Source organism: Vicia villosa, linkage group LG1, assembly GCF_029867415.1.
Source record: "Vicia villosa cultivar HV-30 ecotype Madison, WI linkage group LG1, Vvil1.0, whole genome shotgun sequence".
Classification (NCBI taxonomy): Eukaryota; Viridiplantae; Streptophyta; class Magnoliopsida; order Fabales; family Fabaceae; genus Vicia; species Vicia villosa.
In genome coordinates, this window is record NC_081180.1 from 60,189,395 (window position 1) to 60,202,659 (window position 13,265).

A 13,265-nucleotide genomic window follows, 5' to 3' on the forward strand; every position below is an offset into this window, starting at 1 on the left:
TTCTATATGCTTGCTCCTTCCACGACTCATTGGATGATTACTTAGATTAATTGTTGATTTGTTGTCAACTAACAGTTTGATTTTCCCAACTCACTAAACTCCAATTCTTCCAACAACATTTTCATCCACAATGCTTGACAAACTGTATAAGAGTCTGCAACATATTCTCCCTCACAAGATGATAGAGTCATTATTCCTTGTTTCATTGAGCTCCATGAAATTGGAACTTCTCTAACCATTGTCGTACTTTTCTTGTCATCTTGATCTCCTCTCCGATCTGATTTAGAATCGCCATAAGCATTAGCCTCCTTTCTAGTGTTCTTTTGATATAGAATGAGTATATCATGTTTTGTAATGCCTTTAATGTATTTGAGGATTCTTTTAGCTACAAGTTGATGGCATGATCTTGGTTTCTCCATGAATTTGCTTATCAAGTCAATACTCTGGCAAATGTTTGGTCTAATGTTGCATAGGTATCTTAGTGAGTCAATAAGATGCTTATACAAGGTTACATCCACAAGTTCATCATTTGTGCCCTTCTTCAACTTTGTACATGTTTCAATAAGAGTAATTGCATGGTTGAAATTGCTTGAATTTCTTTACACATTTATTCTTGTGCAAGAGAACACCAACTTTGTGTTCACGAATTCCATTCCTTAGAAATAGACCAAATTCCCTAGGTCTGACAACTCAAACTCATTTTTCATGCTGGCCTAAGTCTTTCCTCTTCAGTTTCATTTGATCCTCTTACTGGTAGATCATCTCCATATAAGGATAAAATAATTTGGTTATACTAACTTGAACCTTTCACATAAACTTCAAGTTTTGATGTGCATTTGTTGAATCCCACCTTAATGAGAAAGTTTTCAATTCTCTTTTCCATGCTATAGGTGCTTGTTTCAGACCATACAATGCTTTTCTCAATATGTACACATTCTTTTCTTGCTTTTTTGATTTCAAAACTTTATGGTTTCTTGTAAGTTTCAGAGTGCACCTAAGAGAGGAGGGTGAATTAGGTAAAAAGTTATGCTTAAGTTATTGTCAACTTTTGGATAAAGTGACATTTAATTGATAGGATATTTTTTCTGGTTTTTAAAGACACTACTGGTTTATTTTTCTGGTTTAGAGTATGAGCGATAAAGCGGTAAAGTGCAAAAAAAAAGAACACCGAAAATTGTTCTAGTTCCTCTCACAATCCGATAGTGCGTCTAGTATCCTTACACTTAAGACTCTCATACAATCTTCTAACAAAAATAAAGAAGCACACCACTTCCTTATTTTCCAAACATACTAAGATAGCACCCCACTATGCTAGACTACAATCAAGAGATATTACAATGAATGTTCTTCCCTTTGTAAAGAATTACAATCCACTCAAGATAATTTCAAGTGCTTCAAGATATAAAGAGAACTCTCTAAAATATATGAAACTTTCAAACATGCACTTGAAAAATAGAAAAAAATAGTAAATTAGATTGGTGTTTTAAATTTGACAAATGGGTTACTAGGATCATTCGAGATAAGGGCTATTTATACTATCTAGAACACCCCTTCAATTAATGGAAATCGTTCACAAACATTCCATGAACAAGTGCACTGATCTGACACAGGTACAACATGAAAATTGCATTGGTTCGAAACTGTATCCGACTACAGCATATGTGTATTCGACTACAGGTTTTCCAACATTCAAAAAATTGAAAATTTTCAGCTTGTATTTGAATACAAATGCTCGTAGCCGACTATAGATAGCCCAAATTTTCTTCTGTTCGCAACTTTATTCGAATACAAATCAATGTAGTCAGCTATAGCCAGCAGCTACGAATTTCTGTAGTCGACTATAGCAGCTACAACTTACAGCTATAGACCTCATTTTCGCAAAAATGACTTTTTCGATTGACTTTTAAACTTGAATGATTCTTAACACTTTGAAAAATGTTTTAACGCATATGCGAGAGTTTTAAGACTAAGAATAAGAATATTTCTCATGAGAAATTGAAAGTACCGATAATGAATTGCAACATGTACCTTGATTTTACATATAATCTTCTTGAATTCTTCACTTGAATACCATCTTCTAGCCATAGATACTTGAATGATATTTTGCTTCCTTTGTATTAAGCTTGAGACTTGATCTTGATATTTGTCTTCATTAAAAAGTTGAGTGACATAAACCTTGCATAATTACATTTCTTACATAGATATCCTCCTCTAGTGGTCCATTGAGAAAAGATAACTTTACATCTAATTGATGCATCTTCCATCCTTAGTATAATACAATTTCAACTATTATGCTTATGGCTTCAGGTATAAAAATTGATTCATCATTCATATACCTCATCAAAGTCAATTCCAGGTCTTTGAAGGAATCCCTTTGCGTCTAGCCTTGCCTTGTACTTGGCCATCTCATCATTTGGTTTGAGCTTCAGCTTATAGATTCACTTCACATCTATGGTTCTATTGCTTAATTGATTAATCAACTCCTATTTCTAATTCTTCTTAATTTTCTTAAGTTCTTCCTTCATATATTCTTGCAAATTTTCATCTTTCAGATCTTGATTAAGGCCATGTAGCGGAGATTAAGCCATCATGGATTCTCTAATCATGTCACCATCTTCATTTATTGTTTGGTCAGGGAATCTTTCATTGTCAGTTATCCTGAATGATTGAGTTTTAGCCCTGGTTGATCTCTTCACCTCTGGATCTTGCACAACTCCTCTACTTGATCTTCTTGCAATATTGTTATAACATTACTTGAGTCTGTATCATTATGCATTAGATCCTTTGAAACTTTCATCCATTTCCATAATTCCCTATTATCAAACTACACATCTTTACTCATTACCACCTTATCATCATTAGCTGAGAATAGTTTGTTTACACCTGTTTAGTGGTAACCTATGAGGATCATTACTTGACTTCTACCATCCCGATTTCTTCTTAATTTTTCAGGCACATGCCTGAAGCAAAGTGAGACAAAGATTTTGAAATGAGCAACACTTCGCATTTTAAGACGTGTTCATGCTTTATATGGTGTCTTGTTTATTAACTTATTTGTTAGGCGACTATTGATGATGTGCACTGTAGTTGAGCATGCTTTTTGTCATGGTCAATATGCTTATATTCTTTCTTTCAACAATGCCATTATGCTGAGATGTGTACAGATCTATCCTCTAATACTAAACTCCTTATTTATCACAAAATTGTGCAAACTCAGTTAAAGTATATTCACCACCTACATTAGTTCTCAATCTTTTGATGTCAAATTCGACTTATTTTTTAAACTTACATTTTTAACTAGCAACTTCCTTCATATCCACCTTATTTTTGAATTTCTTGTTGTGTTAGGAGTAACTTTTGATTTTCTCTCCTTGAATCTAAGAATTCTTGTCAACACCATCATTATTCCACTACTTCTTCTCCCGCTTTTATTTCCCTTTATTGATATTTGAGGTATCCTCTTTTATCTTTTTGAAGAACTTCGGCTTTGTAGAGCTTATTTTGTGACCGTCTTAGAATTTTTCTACCTTTACCTTAACTCACAGGTTTCTAAAGATACTTGGGAATCTTCCAGCTTCATCATAGATACGTCATTTGATTCTTCAATTTCCATAACTATATGGTTAAATTTAGAAGTTAAGGCTCTCAAAGACTTTTTCAAACCTTTTTTAGTTCAATGATCTTATTACCACATGATTTCATTTGTTTGGTTAGAAACACAAATCTTGAGAAGAATTTGCAACTCTCTCACCATCATTCATATGAGTGGTCTCATATAGCTTCCTCAAAGATTTCAACTTTACCTTATTCGATTTGTCACCACCTGCATACAATTTCTTAAGTGTATCCCACACACCCTTAATCTTCTCAAAGATATTTAGACCCGCACATTTATGGATCAAGAACATACCATTGTCATCTTTTTGCTCAATTCACAATGAATTGCCTGTGTTCCACAATTGCATTGGCTTCCAGTGCAAGCAAGCCATCATTCACTATTGCAAGGACATCTTAAATTCTGAATATGGCCTTTATTTGCATGAAACATCTATCACAGTGTTCCCCTTCAAACATTGGTAAATTTTTAGGGGATTGATTAGAGGGTGTGCTTCTATTTTTCATTGATGGAAGCTTGGATCGAACTAATGCTCTTGTTATCAATTTGTTGAGATTGGTTAATTCACAAGTTAATGCACATGAGAGTGATGAAGTTTAGAGAGATGTAAGAAGTAATTAGGGAAATAGAGGTTTAGTTTTAATGATTTAAATCAATTATTACTATAGGAAAGAGTTTATACATAAGAAAAAATAACTGATTAACTGAATTTTAAAAGTGTCAGTTTGTTTGTGTTACAAGTCACACACTTGCAACACAATCAAACTGTCTCTAAATTTGAATTTTGTTAAGTGTCTTATGTTGTAAATTTCTTAAGGAATTATACAAATTAGTCTCGAGGTATTCAAGACTATTATCACTTTTAATTGTTTTGATTTTGGTTGAAAATTGAGTGGAAACATAAGAGGCGAAATTTTGCACAAGTAATCTAGTGTCGGACTTGGATTTCATTAAATAAACTCAAGTATATCTAGTGGATTTCATTAAATAAACTCAAGTATATCTAGTTAAATAATCCACAAAAGAAAGAAAATAAAAGTATTCATGTGAGGTAGTGTTAACAGGCTACGATATGTCCATATGACTCAAAACAAAGACATACAGAGATTGAGTAATGTTATTAGAAAATGAAAGGCTACATTGGTTAGCTAAATGAAAAGAGTAACATATAAAGTGCTTATTCACATTAATATAAGGAAAGTATTTACACATAGTGGGAGCAACAATGTAAGATGGATGGTCTAATCTAGAGTGCTAAAGAATAAAGTTATGGACAACATTTACACGTTTATGTATAAATTCAGAATTACTTCGAAAGTTGCTAACAGTGTAGTTATATCTATAAGCGGTGGAATGATTGAATATGTAGAGGCTACTCTTGGGTTACATAAAAACTCGTCTAGGCGTGGAGAGACAAGAATAGATCCTGGATTTAAGCGATGTTGTTGTTGATGTCTGATTCTAAAGAATTTTCTATTGTTTAAGTTTGAATAGAATAAATTCCAGAATGCAAGGACAAATACCACTTTGAACCTTAGGAAAATTCATGGCCTAGGAGAGATATTTGTACTCTAGTACCTTTTCATTTTGGCACCATTATCTCAGCAGCTTTTGATTAATGAAATATGTTTATAATAAGTGCGTCTCAACTCCAAACCAGCCAATCACGTTTTAACATACAGGGAGCTTTCATTTTACGTTCTCAAATATAGTTTCCAAATAAAATTAGAAAAGTAAGAACAGAACAGACAAGGAAGAAGAAAATTCAAAGCTCATTTCTCACACAGACCACAAATCAAGTCTTTTACTTATCTAAGTCTTCTACTAACGACGAATAATTGCAATCATAATACTATCATAGCTTCAAAATAATCATCAACCAAACACAATTTCCCTCTCTTCCTATGGCAACTCAACACTCTATCATTTTACTTACTTTTCTTCTTCAATTCTCATCACTACAATTTCCCTCACTCGGATTATACAATCAACAAAAAACATACTTCATCAACTGCGGATCAGATACCGACTTTACACAAAATAGCAATCTTTATATTGGTGAATCAAATCCTTCTTACCCTAAAAAAATGTTCAGCAAAAGCTATAAAGAAACAAGTCAATCTTCAGTGCCTTCAACTCTCTACCAAACAGCAAGAATATTCTATTCCAAATCTTCCTATGAATTCAAATTCAATACCATCCCAAACAACACCTACATGGTACGTTTCCATTTCTTTTCATTCTCTTCACTAACTAATCTTTCCACCGCTAAATTCAACGTTTCCGTTCCCGGTTTCTCTCTCTTACAAAATTTCAACGCCAAAAACACCACCAATACTCTTTTAATAAAAGAGTATTTCGTCACAATCATAACAAAAAAATTCAAAATCACTTTCACACCTCAAACCTCATCATTCGCGTTTGTTAACGCAATAGAACTCTTCATGCTCCCTACTCATTTTATCCCCGATTCTATCTACCGTTTCAACCACATCAACTCTACTGGCAAAAACTTAACTACTTACGGTGGTGGCTTGCTCTCACGAGCTTTGGAAACCAAACACCGTCTTAATGTTGGTGGCGAAAATGTCACTAGATCAACCGATAACTTATCCAGAGAGTGGTTACTGGATAACAGTTACATAACTAATCCACAAAACGCTCATGGTAATTCTGAGGCAGTTTCAATTCCATACACAGAAGAATATGATAGTCTGATTTCAAATAAATATTTGGCTCCAAATCTTGTTTATCAAACTGCCAGAGAGACTAAAAACGGTTCTAACGGTTTAAACATAAGTTGGAGTGTTCCTGTGGAGAAGAATATTGATCATTTTCTTAGGCTTCACTTTTGTGACTTTTCAAATCTACAGCCTGGTCTTACAACTTTCTATCTCTACATATATGACAGTTTTGTTCAATTTGTAAATCATGATACAAAACTGTTGTCTCAGTTGCATAAACCTTATTATTATGATTTTGTGGTTCGATCCGATGGCTCTGGGCTATTGAAGGTTACTGTAACACCTAATAAGACAGATTATAAACCAAACGCGTTTTTAAACGGGATAGAACTAATGAGAGTGATTGAATCATCGGGTTTCGGTTCCTTAGATGAATCGGATTCAAATTCGAAGGTTAGTCTTCAAGTGTTGGTGGGTTCTGTTGTTGGAGGTTTAGTTTTGGTTTCAGTTGTGGTGGTTGTGTTTCTCTGGATTTGTAAAATAAGGAAACAAATGCCTATTGAGAATTCCAATTGGTTGCCGTTTCGAGGTGCCCCAGAAGGGAGTTCTCACGGCAGATTAACTGATCGGACAACACCTCAAGGCTCACCTCTACCTAACATAAACCTTGGATTGAAAATCTCCTTGCTTGATCTTCAACATGCAACTGAGAATTTTGATGCGAAGTGGATAATTGGAAAGGGTGGTTTTGGAATTGTTTATAAGGGAGTTCTCAGGAATGGAATGAATGTGGCAGTGAAAAGAAGTGAACCAGGATCAGGTCAAGGACTTCCTGAATTTCAAGCTGAGATAATGGTTTTGTCCAAGATTCGTCACAGACACCTTGTTTCCTTAATTGGGTATTGTGATGAAAGGTTTGAGATGATACTTGTTTATGAGTACATGGAAAAAGGGACACTTAGAGACAGTTTGTACAATACAAATTTGTCTAGTTTTTTGAGTTGGAAGCAAAGGCTTGAGATTTGTATTGGTGCTGCTAGAGGTCTTCAATACCTTCACAAAGGAGCAACCGGTGGAATCATTCACCGCGATGTGAAATCTACAAACATATTGCTTGACGAGAATCTTGTAGCTAAAGTTGCTGATTTTGGTCTTTCAAGAACCGGTCCTCTTGATCAGCATTCTTATGTCAGCACAGGAGTTAAAGGAACTTTCGGATATCTTGATCCAGAGTACTTTAGATCACAACAACTTACAGAGAAATCTGATGTTTATTCATTCGGCGTGGTTCTACTTGAAGTGTTGTGTGCACGACCAGCCATTGAACAGTCTCTTCCAAGGGAACAAGTGAATTTGGCTGAGTGGGGGCTTTTTTGTAAAGACAAAGGCTTGTTGGATGATATTATTGATCGATCCATTAAGGGACAGATTGATCAAAACTCACTCAGAAAATTTAGTGAGACAGTGGAAAAATGCTTACAAGATGATGGTAGTGATAGGCCTTCAATGAGTGACGTGTTGTGGGACTTGGAATATTGTTTGCAGCTCCAGAGAGGTGCAATACACAGAGAACCTCATGAGGATAGTTCCAGCAGTGCTTCAGTGTCAATTCAATTGACAAATGTTCGCCGTTTTCCTTCGCTGTCTACACTGAGTGAAATGGAAGACCTGTCTATTGGGAGGGCTACCGATGAATCTGATAGTGCACCGGATGCTGTTTTCTCTCAGTTGAAAATTGGTGATGGTAGATAGAATTTCATGTAAAGTCCTTCAAAGTAGAATGATTAACATGCAAGTGTCTCAGGCGGAGGATATGCTTAATAAATAGGCAAGTGTCTCAAGCAGGATGGATAGAGATGCTGCTAAAAGAACTGAAGATCATGGAACCTAAGAAAATGAAGATGTTTGTCCATAACGAGTCAGCTATTGACCTAGTTATTCATCCTATGTGTCATGGTTGTTGTAAATACAGAGAGGAGGTATCATTATCTCAAGGATCAAGTAAATAAAGGGAAGCTTGAACTTGATCATTGCAAGACAAAATGGCAACTAGCTGATATACTCACCAAATCTCTGAAGAAAGTCAGATTCGATGAGTTGAAAAAAAGCATTGGGATAAGAAGTCTCAAAAACATGAATTAGGGGGTGTGTTAGAAGTTGTAATTCATTTTTTTTAGAAAATACTATATTAGACACGAGCGTGTTTGACCTAGTCGAAGTAGTAGAAATCACTTGTATTCAACGGAGCAAATACATCATATAGTTGGTAAGTTGAAAGACAATTTATATGTTTTGGGATAGGCTCTATGTTATGGGCTTGGGCCTTAGTTGCCTATAAATAAGTATGTTGTTGTCATTTCAAAAATTGTTTTACAGTTTTATAGAGCAACTTCACGAAATAAACTTCCCTCTTTCTCAATATAGTTTCATCTCTCTTTTTCTCTCTTCATCCTCCTCATCTTTCTTGAAAACTCTAATTGTTCCAACATATACAACACTTGTTTGAATGCTTGCGCCAATTTATGAAGTCTAATAAGCTATTTAAATGTGCTATATGATCCTAACGGCTTGACCTTTAAAGGGTTGTGCCAAAAAAGTTGTTTTAATATGAACTCAAAATACCTTATTCGAGTATGTTCTTATAGGGTTTGCGAGATATTCACCCACAAATAGATTTTTTTCGTTATTTTTATAAAAAAAACTAAAATTAAATACAACATAATATTTATTATAAATAATATATAAAAGTTTACAGGAACTCATACTTCTTCTAAATCATTTTTCTTATATTACAATTATTATAAATCATCTTTCACTTCGTACTTCGTTAATAATTGAGTGAAGTGTATGAAATATCTTTCTATAACATATCAAAAGATAAACTTAATATGTTCAGTATATTTCCGACCACCATTAATATCCAATGTAATGTTTCTAAAAGTTCAAGAAAAATCCTTCTCGCTGTTGTCTCTAAAAGTATTTGATTTTTAATTGTTATTATGTCGTTGAGCCCCAGAGACTCACGCAGATAAAACTCTGGATGAGTTCAACAAACGTCTTTGTTGAGAATTTAGTGTGTGGTTAAAAAATTCGTATTAGATTAAAAATGAAAAAAAAGTCTTTTAAATACAATTCAATTGATTAGGGACATCGAATTATATAGATGCGAGTTCAATTGCGACACTTGTTGACAAGAATTCCAGTAGTTGATAAATCAGCTTCCAAAGATACTTAAATATAAAAATAAAAATAGAAACAAACAAGGAAGAAGAAAATTCAAAGTTGACGAATTAACCAATAACCACACAGAACATAGCTAAAGTCTTCCACTTATCTTAAGTCTTCTCAACTGTCCAAAGCTCAAGTCTTCTCTTCCACTTATCTAACTCTTCCTCATTGGTTCTCTTCCCTACTTGTAAGAGTCGCAATAATCAGTATCATCATTGCTTCAAAAATATCATCAATGCCTATGGCAATTCAACACTATATTATTTTACTCAGTTTTCTTCTTCAATTCTCATTACTACAATTTCCCTCACTCGGATTATACAATCTCCAACACACTTACTTCATCAACTGTGGATCAGATATCAATGTTAAAGAAAACAACAATCTTTATATTGGTGAATCAAATTCTACTTACCCTAAAACAATATTCACCAAAAGCTCCACAGAAACAAGCCAATCATCAGTTCTGTCACCTCTCTACCAAACAGCTAGAATTTTCCATTCTGAATCATCCTATGAGTTCAATACCATCCCAAACAACACCTACATGGTACGTTTCCATTTCCTTTCCTTCTCTTCATCAACTAACCTTTCCTCTGCTAAATTCAATGTTTCTGTTCCTGGATTTTATCTGTTACAAAATTTCGACGCAAAAAACACCACCAACACTCCTTTAATAAAAGAGTATTTTGTCAAAATCATAAGAAAAAGATTCAAAATAACTTTCACACCTCAAACCTCATCATTTGCGTTTGTTAATGCAATAGAACTCTTTATGCTTCCTATTCATTTTATCCCCGATTCAATCGCACGTTTCAATTACATCGGTTCTACTACTGGTCGAGGCCTATCTACTTATACTGGCAGTTTACTCTCTCGAGCTTTGGAAACCAAACACCGTCTTAATGTAGGAGGCGAAACTGTCACTAGACTAACCGATAACTTATCGAGAAATTGGTTACCGGATAACAGTTATATAACTACTCCACAAAACGCTTACGATGGCAACTTTAACGGGGATATCAAACGCTCGGCAGACGATGAATCTGACGGTCCAAATTCAAATCAATATATTGCTCCAGATATTGTTTATCAAAATGCCAAAGAGAGTAAAAACGGTTCTAACGGATTAAGCATAAGTTGGAGTGTTCCTGTGGAGAAAAACATTGATCATTTTCTTAGGCTTCACTTTTGTGACCTTTTAAATCCACAGCCTGGTCTTACAACTTTCTTTCTCTACATTTATGACACTTATGTTCAAAATGTAAATGATGGCGTAGGTTTGTTATTTGAGTTGCGTGATCCTTATTATTATGATTATGTGGTTCGCTCCGATAGCTCTGGCGTATTGAAGGTTACGGTAACACCTAATAAGACAGATTTTAAACCAAACGCATTTTTAAATGGGCTAGAACTAATGAAAGTGATTGAGTCGTCAGGTTTAGTTCCTGCAGATTATTTCGATTCAAAATCGAAGGTCAGACTTCCAGTGTTGGTGGGTTCAGTCATTGGGGGTTTGGTTTTAGTTTCTGTTATCGCCGTTGTGTATCTTTGTAAAATAAGGAAACAAACGCCTGATGAGAATTCCAATTGGTTGCCAGTTCGAGCTGTTGCGGGAGGAAGTTCTCACAGTAGACTAACTGATGGAACAACTCAAGGCTCACCTCTACCTAACATAAATCTTGGATTGAAAATCTCCTTGCTTGATCTTCAACTTGCAACGGAGAATTTTGATGCGAAGTGGATAATTGGAAAAGGTGGTTTTGGAATTGTTTATAGAGGAGTTCTCGGGAATGGAAAGATTGTGGCTGTGAAAAGAAGTGAACCAGGATGTGGTCAAGGACTTCAAGAATTTCAAGCTGAGATAATGGTTTTGTCCAAAATTCGTCACCGACACCTTGTTTCCTTAATTGGATATTGTGACGAGAGGAATGAGATGATTCTTGTGTATGAGTACATGGAAAAAGGGACACTTAGAGACAGTTTGTACAATACAAATTTGCCTAATTTTTTGAGTTGGAAGCAAAGGCTTGAGATTTGTATTGGTGCTGCTAGAGGTATTCATTACCTTCACAAAGGAGCAACTGGTGGAATCATTCACCGGGATGTGAAATCCACAAACATATTGCTTGATGAGAATCTTGTTGCTAAAGTTGCTGATTTTGGTCTTTCAAGGACGGGTCCTCTTGATCAGCATTCTTATGTCAGCACAGGTGTTAAAGGAACTTTCGGGTATCTTGACCCAGAATACTTTAGATCACAACAGCTTACAGAAAAATCTGATGTTTATTCATTCGGCGTGGTTCTACTAGAAGTGCTGTGTGCAAGACCAGCCATTGAACCGGCGCTTCCAAGGGAACAGGTGAACTTGGCTGAGTGGGGAGTTTTTTGCAAAGACAAAGGGATATTGGAAGATATTATTGATCCATCCATTAAAGGACATGTTGATCAAAACTCACTAAGAAAATTTAGTGAGATAGTGGAAAAATGCTTACAAGATGATGGTAGTGATAGGCCTTCAATGGGTGATGTGCTATGGGACTTGGAATATGCTTTGCAGCTTCAGAGAGGTGCAATACATAGACAGCCTCACGAGGATAGTTCCAACAGTGCTTTTGTATCAATTCAATTGCCTAATGTTCGCCGTTTTCCTTCGCTGTCAACACTAAGTGAAACGGATGACATGTCTATTGGGAGGGTTACTGATGAATCTGATACTGCAGCAGATACTGTTTTCTCTCAGTTGAAAATTGGTGACGGTAGATAGAACTTCATGTTATGTCCTTCAAAAAAGGATAATCAACTTGCATGTGTCTCAAGTGGAGGAGCTGTTTTTCTTAGATAGCCCACTTCTATGTTTTGTCCTTGTTTCCATATATTTTTTCATAGTTAGTTAAGGTTGTTGGTGTATTCTCAATTGTAAGATAAATTATTATGATGTCTATTTCTGATACATGGAATAAATTAATGGTAATTAGGTGTAGTATATGTAGCATCTGTTTGAATGCTTGCACCAATGTTTATAGTATATACTGTGGGCAGCAATAGCCAATGGTATGTACTAGTATACAACATCAACAACAACAAAACTTATCCTACTAAGTGGTCGGCTACATGGTTCAACTTTTGCTTCAAAGTTTTATTCAAAACTTTATTTTTATCCAAATTGTTAAACTCGAGTTTTTTTTAATAATTTCTTTTATAGTCTTTCTAGGTCTATCTCTTCTTCTAGTTGTTTGACTTTTCTCCATCTGATCTATTATCTTTACCACAAAATTGACACATCTTCTTTCTACATGTCCAAATCACCTAATTCTATTTTCCACCTTCTTCTCTACTATATGTCTTACCCCAATAGTGTCTCTAAAATTTTTATTTTTAATCCTATCATTTATAGTCTTACCACACATTTAATGCAACATTTTCACATCTGCTACACTTGCTTTATTCTTGTGTTGATTTTTAAGCGTCCAATATTCTATCTCGTACAACATCACATATATTATCATAATCCGATAAAACTTTCACTTAACTTGAGCAATACCAATTACATTATAGGTCTTACCAATGGTGTACTAGTATGTGATATCAAAATTTTAATTTGGAAACACCTTTTTATTGAATATATATACATGTAGTTGCAAGAAAGTTAATCAAATTTCCCCCTTCTCTATTTGTTGATCTTATTCAATCATATAAAATAAACAGGAAGGTAAAATAAATAAAAAATTCTGAAA

At 34.8% G+C, this 13,265-nt stretch overlaps 2 protein-coding genes across 2 annotated transcripts; both read left to right on the plus strand.

Moving 5' to 3' along the window:
• The first annotated feature begins 5,311 nt into the window (after positions 1 to 5,311).
• Positions 5,312 to 8,741, plus strand: LOC131639127 (probable receptor-like protein kinase At2g23200). The gene has a single exon (XM_058909631.1). The coding sequence runs from the start codon at positions 5,521 to 5,523 to the stop codon at positions 8,050 to 8,052; it is 2,532 nt and encodes an 843-aa protein (XP_058765614.1). The 5' UTR covers positions 5,312 to 5,520; the 3' UTR covers positions 8,053 to 8,741.
• Positions 8,742 to 9,601: 860 nt separating this feature from the next.
• LOC131639134 (probable receptor-like protein kinase At2g23200) lies at positions 9,602 to 13,017 on the plus strand. The gene has a single exon (XM_058909640.1). The coding sequence runs from the start codon at positions 9,764 to 9,766 to the stop codon at positions 12,293 to 12,295; it is 2,532 nt and encodes an 843-aa protein (XP_058765623.1). The 5' UTR covers positions 9,602 to 9,763; the 3' UTR covers positions 12,296 to 13,017.
• Positions 13,018 to 13,265: the final 248 nt, after the last annotated feature.

Coding starts and splice junctions, on each gene's coding strand:
- LOC131639127 (XM_058909631.1), top strand. CDS start 5,521: ATGGCAACTCAACACTCTATCATTTTACTTACTTTTCTTCTTCAATTC.
- LOC131639134 (XM_058909640.1), top strand. CDS start 9,764: ATGCCTATGGCAATTCAACACTATATTATTTTACTCAGTTTTCTTCTT.